This window comes from Psammomys obesus, unplaced genomic scaffold (assembly GCF_907164565.1).
Source record: "Psammomys obesus unplaced genomic scaffold, mPsaObe1.curated_primary_1811, whole genome shotgun sequence".
Lineage (NCBI taxonomy): Eukaryota > Metazoa > Chordata > Mammalia > Rodentia > Muridae > Psammomys > Psammomys obesus.
In genome coordinates, this window is record NW_026596092.1 from 815,739 (window position 1) to 823,709 (window position 7,971).

At 48.2% G+C, this 7,971-nt stretch overlaps 1 protein-coding gene across 2 annotated transcripts in view; it reads right to left on the reverse strand.

Moving 5' to 3' along the window:
• The window catches only part of Ctdp1 (CTD phosphatase subunit 1), a 62,283-nt gene extending 56,627 nt beyond the window's left edge, over window positions 1-5,656 (reverse strand). The window contains exon 1 of one of the 2 annotated variants that reach the window (XM_055628024.1): window positions 5,190-5,655. In XM_055628024.1, the coding sequence (XP_055483999.1) occupies window positions 5,190-5,503 (314 nt within the window). In that variant the 5' untranslated portion in view covers window positions 5,504-5,655. Of the gene's footprint in view, window positions 1-5,189 lie in introns of both variants that reach the window. The other variant, XM_055628025.1, reaches the window with a different exon arrangement.
• Window positions 5,657-7,971: the final 2,315 nt, after the last annotated feature.

The following is a 7,971-nucleotide window of genomic DNA, read 5'->3' on the forward strand; positions in this document are numbered from 1 at the left end:
AAAAAGAACGATGATGCCACATTTACCAGTTTTAGGGAGGGAAAATGAACACCTTATCAATAGAGAAGGTCAGGCCCTGTATCTTTGGAAGCTTCCAATGTTCTGGTCAGACGTCTGCTGAAAGCTAAGCAAAACACACATGGCATCTGCTGCCGTTCTCTTGTGCCCACTTGATGAGCACCTCCAACCCCACTTCAGCGTTTCTGGAGCCAGGGAGATGCAGGTGTTTGGGACTGGGCCTATGCCCCATAAGCACACAGCAACAGTTACGATCGTATCCTGATGGCCCACAGAAAACACAACCTGCACAAGCTTCAAAGAAACTCAGAGCTCTAGCCACATCTACTTATTTTAGGGTTAACGTTCAATGAGAATATACAATATTTGAAGATGAACAGAACATCTATCATGATCCTGAAACTTGATGGTAAAGTCAGTATCTTCCATAACAGGCGCCTGACAGAAACCACTGTTACCCAGGGAACAACACTCAACCAGGCAAGGTGAGACAACCCCTTCATCTAATCTTTTAAAAAGTGAAATAAAGGAAGCACGAGGCTAAAGAAACAATTTATAATGCACATACAACTCTTACAGCTATCTGCTGTTCCTAAGCAGACACAGTTCAGAGCCCATCTACCTCAGAGGCTTCTGTTTAAATGATTATGTCAAGCAATTTAAAATTGTGCACACAAAACTCAGGAACCAAAAAGGCCTGATCAGTTTCTTCACAGATAGGAACACAACATTATATAACACAATTCCATGATCATCTGTATTTAACAGGTTCAGTTAAAGTTACAATTTTCCTAGCTTCAGACAAGAATTGTCTTCTAACTGGGTAATTACTTAGATATGGCAGATGCCACCAGTGAGTTCTCAGCCAAAGAATATTCATTCATAAAACTTCTGGGTAAAGGGAGTGTACAAGAAAGCATATTCCCAAAGCCAGACTGTGTAGGCAACTGTTTCAGTATCACCCGTGATGTGCTATGATTTTAAGCATCTCGCCCCATCTAACTTTCCAACATTGAAATGGGGAGGTAATACCAGGAGCAACTCCAAGTTAGTATGCTTATTGCTGTCCTTGTTTAGCTCATGTTTGACAGCCAAGACCTTATGGGGTATAGCTTCTGACATTGCTAGGAGGCACCACCTCACAGCAAACTCCTGCTCTTACAACCCTCCCACCTCTTCCACAATGACCCTGAGCCTTGCGTACAGGAGATGAACTGCATATGTGTCCACTGGGACCAGGCTCCACAACATTTTGATTGGTTGTAGTTTCCTGTAATGGTCTCACTCTGCTGCAAAGCATCACCTTGATACAACGTGAGCCTCTACTGGTTCTTATCACCTCCTTCCACCCCACCTTCCCAATAATTACATGCTTAAAAAAGTCCTGCGAGGATCAGGGCCATACGACAAACCAATTAAGCAGTTTGTTTCTAACAGATGGTGTATGACTGATGTTTTCAACCTCAGTTAACTGTAACCCAGGAAAACACTACAAAGGTAAACGGATACACCGCATAACTCTATAAACTGGTCATTCTCCCTGTTTGGTTCTGAGCTCTATGATAAGACCTGGGGAGCACATTAGGTAGCTTTTCACTGACAACACCTTATCGATGGCAGCCTACCATGTAGTATGCCACTAACACTCTTAGTACAGATCAAAAATCACTGATTATTTCAACTGCAACCAGACAGTGTTTCGGAACAAACTCAGATGCAGCAAGACTAGACGTTGCTAATGACCAAGACAACAGTGACAACTACAACCACAGGGGTTTCATTTTTGTTAATACACAAGCTACCTGCTCTGGCTAGCTTCATAGTCTCAACAAAAACAAGTTGGTGTCAAGCAACCTGTCAGTGAGGTCTGCTGTCACCAAGAACAAACATCTAGGCTCAGCTGATCATCCACCCAAGCTGTGGATGATCATCCTTCATTCTTCAGAAATATGGTGCCAGCCAACCCTGGGAGAAACCAAAAGGAACAAAAAATGGCAAGACAACCACAAATATGTTAGGCTCAGAACCTCTTGACTACAGGAGCTTAAGTGTGGCCTGACCTCAGAAGACACCAATGAGGACGAAACAGTGCAGCATATAGATGAAGACTCAGGTCCAAGTTACCCCAAAAAGCAAAGTCTTAGCAGACTAGCTTGGCCATGCATAGTTTAGGCAGTTGTATGCAAGCTGCCCCTCCCACATCAAGTTTCTCAGTAGTGTGAGCAGCTTCCTCCTACTCACTAGAGCCACAGGTTCCACTGCTTTCCGAGATTTAAGCAGAGAGGAGGACAGCTCATGAACAGATGCCTCTTCTGACCAAAGGCAAGCTGAAGATGGATAGGAGCCCTCTCAAACAATCCCGAATTCACCAACTGTAGGTCTAGATACTGGATGTGGACTAAACTGTGTGTTAGTTGGGGGTTGGGGGGACCATCGGGACCACTGTACAATAATCAGTCTACAAAGGTGTAATGCAAATGTCAGCATTATGTCTCCCGTGTGATCTTAAGAATATGTAGTCAGGCCCAGTGGTGCACATTTCTATCTCAGCATGAACAAGGAAGGGGGTGGCATTGCTACAAGAACAGAACTTAAGATCATCAGCAAACTTCCAGGACTGCTCAGATAAATTCATTATAAAGTAGCCTGAAATGTGATTCTGAGACATGCCCAGAAAAGAAGTAAATATCTTGGGCTCTCAGGCATGGCTGCTCCTTCCTGACACCTTCCCTTCTGGTCCCCACCCAGGTGGAAGCCAGTGCTGTGATGCAACTGATGCTGGAGAAGGCTGCACCACAGAGACAAAAATCCTTCGGAAAAAAGCAGGGAGCTTTGGTGCCGTGTAGCTGGTATGAGGCAGACAGCTCTTTGCTGACCGAGGTCCAACAGTCATGGCAAGTACCCTGCAACAGGAGGGGCCAATGATCATCTCCTATTCTGTTTTCTCAAACAGGGAAATGCACATGCCTTTTAGAAAGACTTCCTAATATTCAAATACCTCTCTTAGAATGCTGGAGACCAGAACTGCTGTAGTTTTCAGGGCCATTTGGAGTCTGGCATGTGTGCACAGGCTTGACATGTTGAGCACTGGAAAACTCAAAAGCATATATACCCTAGTTTTTGGATCTTGGAATATTTTAGATTTTGAATTTTAAATTTAAGGATACTCAACCTGTATAACTAAATTGTGGGGGGAAAGACCTAGTTAGCTGTAGTTTGTGTGCTACATTGCCTGTAGGGACTTTGAATGAGCACTGTTGACTGCTGCTGCAGAATCCTTTCATGGGTCCGCTCAGTGGGATGCTGCTTCTTCAGGCTGATACCTCACGAAAACAATTCTTTGCTGAGTGGTCTTTGTACAAAGTGACTTAATCCAGCGATTTTTTGTTTTGTTTTTTAAAACTTTGTTCCATAAAAGTATGACAGGCATTTGCCTAACTGGTGTCCCAAAGAACTAGTAGTTCCAAAAATACTGCATGTCTATCAGCCCCAGTTCCATGTCCAAACATCCATGAATGAATACAACTGGAAAAGGCAACCCACAGCCATGACATTTATTCCAAAGAATCTATTAAGCCTGACACAGGGAATGCAAATGGAGCTTTCAAGTGAGGCCTTGTTAATTGCTTCTTCTGGACCTTCATACTTGTCTGTCTCCCGTACATGCAGGCACACGGGAACATTATGGAACATGTGCATGTCATCTCACTCCAGTGTCCCCAGAGCTGACAAGGCTGCACATTACAGGAAAAGGAAAGGGAGCATTTTTAAATCAAAAAAATGTTGCTAGTGATTTTCCCAGAAGCAGAAATTTGTCTGACATCACTGGAATGTTGGCATAGGCACTGTGAATGGCCCAGGAATCCAAGGATCATTTCAGGGACACCCAGATTCTCCACTTCAGAATGGACACGCTTATCAGATTCAAGTTCACTAGACTCGTGGGTCTGAACCTGAGTATCTACACTAGCTAGTTATGGGACAGTGTCAGTACCTGTTCGGCCCTCAATGACCCTGTCTGTACAGGGAACCAGAATGAAATGAGAAGAGGCCTTCAATCTGGGCATTTTCTACCAGTCAACTCAAAAGCAGGTTACCACCACAGGAGAAACTGCCAATGAGTGAAGCTGAGATAACTAGCTTCTCTGATGCGGAACAGTGCCTACCAAGCCGACAGCCTTGTCCTTCTAAAGGCAGCCAAGCAGACAGCTACCTAGGGAGTGAGCCCCAAAGAAGCAAGTTTTCCTAGTGGCTGTGCAACTCAGCATACAGTGGGCAGGGCCCATAGGACAAGAACACAGGCAACATCTCCAAAGACGCTCCAGAGGGAGGGACCAGGAAGACAGCCAGGCAGGGTTCTCTGTCTGTGACAAGACCAGTGTAAAATGGAAATTTTCCTTATGGAGAACGGTGAGTAGCAAATAGTCAACAAAGGCAGGGTTGGTTCCAGTCAAAGAGGTGAGCAGAGGACACCAGAAAAAGAGCAGAAAGAACAGTTTTTTCAAAGGGAAGCCTCTCTCCCAGTAGTTTCTGTTCTTTACAACCAAAACAATCACACCCATGTGACACACATGAACACGTGTTGACTCAGCTTCAAAACACAACACTGGCAAACCTCAGACATAGAGCCGGGCAGTGGCAGACCAGACCAAGTCAAGATCCTGCAGAGTTGGGACACAAGTATGACAGCTAAAGAATCCCTGCACAACTTTGAGGACCAAGTACCGTCACCCGATGCAGTCTGGGCTCTGCCCTTTCCGTGGCTATGATGCAGAAACATCGGGTTTTTACAACCGCGTTTCACAAAGTTTTATAAGCGTTTACAAGAAACACACACGCCCCACAGCTTCTATTTCAGTAACGAGCCTGGAACCTGCCTGAGTAGTCCTGCGGCCACAGCCACCCAAGTTGCCTTCACTTACAAAGGTGGAGTCCACCAATTATAGAAGGGGGACGAATGCAAAACACTTCTCAAAGGGGTAACCTTGGGTCACCGAGAACTTTGCAGACTCAAAATATCTCACGGCTGACAAAATCACAAACGGTGGCTGTTCTTCCTCAATTCTCACCCCGCAGCCCCTTCGGGCGGCCCCGCACGCTCGACTGCAGCTGTATCCCAGAGACCCCCGACATCCTGAGAGACCGGGGAGTCCCGATCCCGGCACACTCACCCAGGGGCCACCATCTGGCCTGGCTGCGCACACAGTTCACGGACCACGCCGGCGCGCTCGGACCTGAGCCTGCGCTCGGCCCGCGCGGCGCGCACGCAGCCCCCCGAGGAGGCACGAGCCGTGGCTGGCCCGGCGGGCTGCGCGGAGGAAGCGGCCTCACACACTGCCAGCACCGACCCGATGCGCACGGTCGCGCCAGCCGCCACCTTCCACTCGAGCAGACGCAGCGGCGTGGGGCCGGGACAGCGCACCTCTGCCCCGGCCGTCGCCGAAGCGCCCTCGGTGGGAGTGCCGGCCGCCGGCGGCGCTTCCATAGCGACCCAGAGAGCGGCAAGGACGGTCGGAGCAACGGAGGTGAGAAACGAAGACACGAGGCGCACGGGGCGCGGCGCCCACCGCGAGCGGCGGCGACACTGCGGTTCCCGCTCTGACACCGGCTTCACCCGCCGCTCGCTGCGCACTCACTTCCGGGAGGCGTGCTGCGTCACGGAGGGCGGGGCAGGCGACGTGCAGCCGCGTGACTGCTCGTTCTTCGGCCGCGGGTAAACACCCGATCCACGCGGAGGCGAGAGGCGCCTGTCCACACCCACGGGGCGCTGGTCCGTGGTATTGAGACTGCAGACGTGTCACGCGGATCGCTGGCACGAAACTGTGACACACGCTGCGAGTCCTGACTCACTGAGACTACGGGTCCCGGCATGCAGCGCGAGTCACTGTGCCAACTCCCGTCGTACACTGCGAGTTCCGACTACGGGAGACTTCGGATGCCCGCATTCGGTACAAACCGCTGTGCTAAATAGCTTGCTCTGGAGAGAAACTACCAGTACCGGCATGCAATGCGAACCTCTGTCCCACCACTCCCATTGTGCACTGCGAGAAACTACGGGTCCCATCCCGCAGTGCCGCCGGTACGCCTTGACGCTACTTGTCTGTCAGGTTGTAGCCTACCCCTCCCATCATGCACTGCGAATGCTGAGTCTGGAGCCCAAGTACCTACAGGAGTAGTTGGCGGCGAGCCCCGAGTCAGAGGTTCCCTGTGTTGCGCTGCGGAGGAGCGTGCGCAGTGGCCGCTGGCAGCTGGCGCTCTTTTCAGAGCAGAGTTCCTAGCGTTGCGCTGCGGTTGGTTAAGGACGACTGCCTCGCCTTGCTTGCTCCTCCTGGGCTGCGGTGGCTAATTACGTCTCAGGTCCTGCTTGATTGCGCGCATCAGGCCTACAAGTGGGAGCCAGAAGGGACTTCACAGTTTCTGAATCCTATAAAATAGCATCTTCATAAAGCTTGAGTGGGTGGCTCGGGCTGTGAACACACTTGTCCCAGAGACGCCTACACTTGTTACCGTAGCTTTTGCCAAGCCACCAGGTCGTTATTTGTACTGCCTGTTCAACGAGTTGCCTATAAAGTGCACCGAATAGCGTCTGAGCAGTCTGTTTCTCTAGATTAAAAACAAGAAAAATTTTTTTTAATTCCTTAAAATTACTTGCTTTAATTGCATAAGTTTTCAAGGGATGACACTTCATTGCTAGGCTCTCCACCATTATATACTGTAGGTTATTTGGGAAGACTGTAAGGGATTTTTCTAAATTGGTGATTGATGCGGGAGGGCCCAGGCCGTTGTAGGTGGTGCCATTCATTTCTGGGCTGGTGGTCCTGGGTTCTATAAGAAATCAGGCTGGGCAAACCATAAAGAAGCAAGCCGGTAAGCAGTGTTCTTCCATGGCTTTTGCATTAGCTCTTGCCTCCAGGTTCTGGCCCTGGTTCTTGTCCTGATTTCCTTTGATGATGGATTATGATGTGGAAGTATAAGCCAAATAAATCCTTTCATCCCGGTCTTGCTTTTGGTCCTGTTTTTTCACCATTGCAGTAGTAACTCTAATTACTACTACTGATGTAGCGATGTTGTCGAAGTGTAAGCAAAATAGACCTCTCCCAAGTTGCTTTTAGGCAGTGTATCATCACAGCAATAGCATTCCTAAAACACCAATAAGGACTGCAGATTGCAGAAACAAAGGGTTCCCCAATATTTCTAGTCTGCCAATAAACGCATGAGGAACTAAGTTGAAATATTGTAGCCAGATCGTGACTATGCTTGGGGTCCAGAGGCTCTGAGTGCTGTCCCAGAGCCCACATCCACCAGCCAGTTACTTGGTACGAACTTGAAACAGACAGATTATAAGAATTGTTGCTCATTAGAAAGAAAGATTTGCAGAAGGTCAGGCCCCGGGAGTTTCTCATAAGCTACAACCCTGTATTCTAAAATTTTAGGAATGGATGGGTTTATGAGTCCACAATTTTTCAGATTTTACGTGCATGTGTCATATCTAAGTAGAGACAGTGCCTTCATGAAGCATTACAGGAAAATGTAAGTGAAATAAAATCAGTATATGTCAAATCTGGTCAGATTGTTTTTTTTTTTTTTTTTTTTTTACACAAAAGTTTCTTTGCTTTAAACTTTGGATTTGGGGGTCTATGGAGAAAGACATGAATACTATGCATGAAAAAAAAAAAGAAATAGAAGGAGGGCATGAGTCCTCCTAGGTATGGAGGAGAAGTTTATTGTAGATACAGGGAGGGCATAGCCAAAGGCATCTGGAAGGATCCATACTCAAATGACCAGCTAACTGATTGGGCCATGTGAAGAGAGGGGAGAGGAAAAGAGGGGAACCAGAAGCAGCAACCAAAAACAAGAAAGGACCAGGGTAGCCAAAATGCTAGGCTTTGTAGGGAAGAGCAGCTGGGGGAAGGGCAGCTCACTCAGGGTAGGGGGTGGGCTACACCTGTCAGG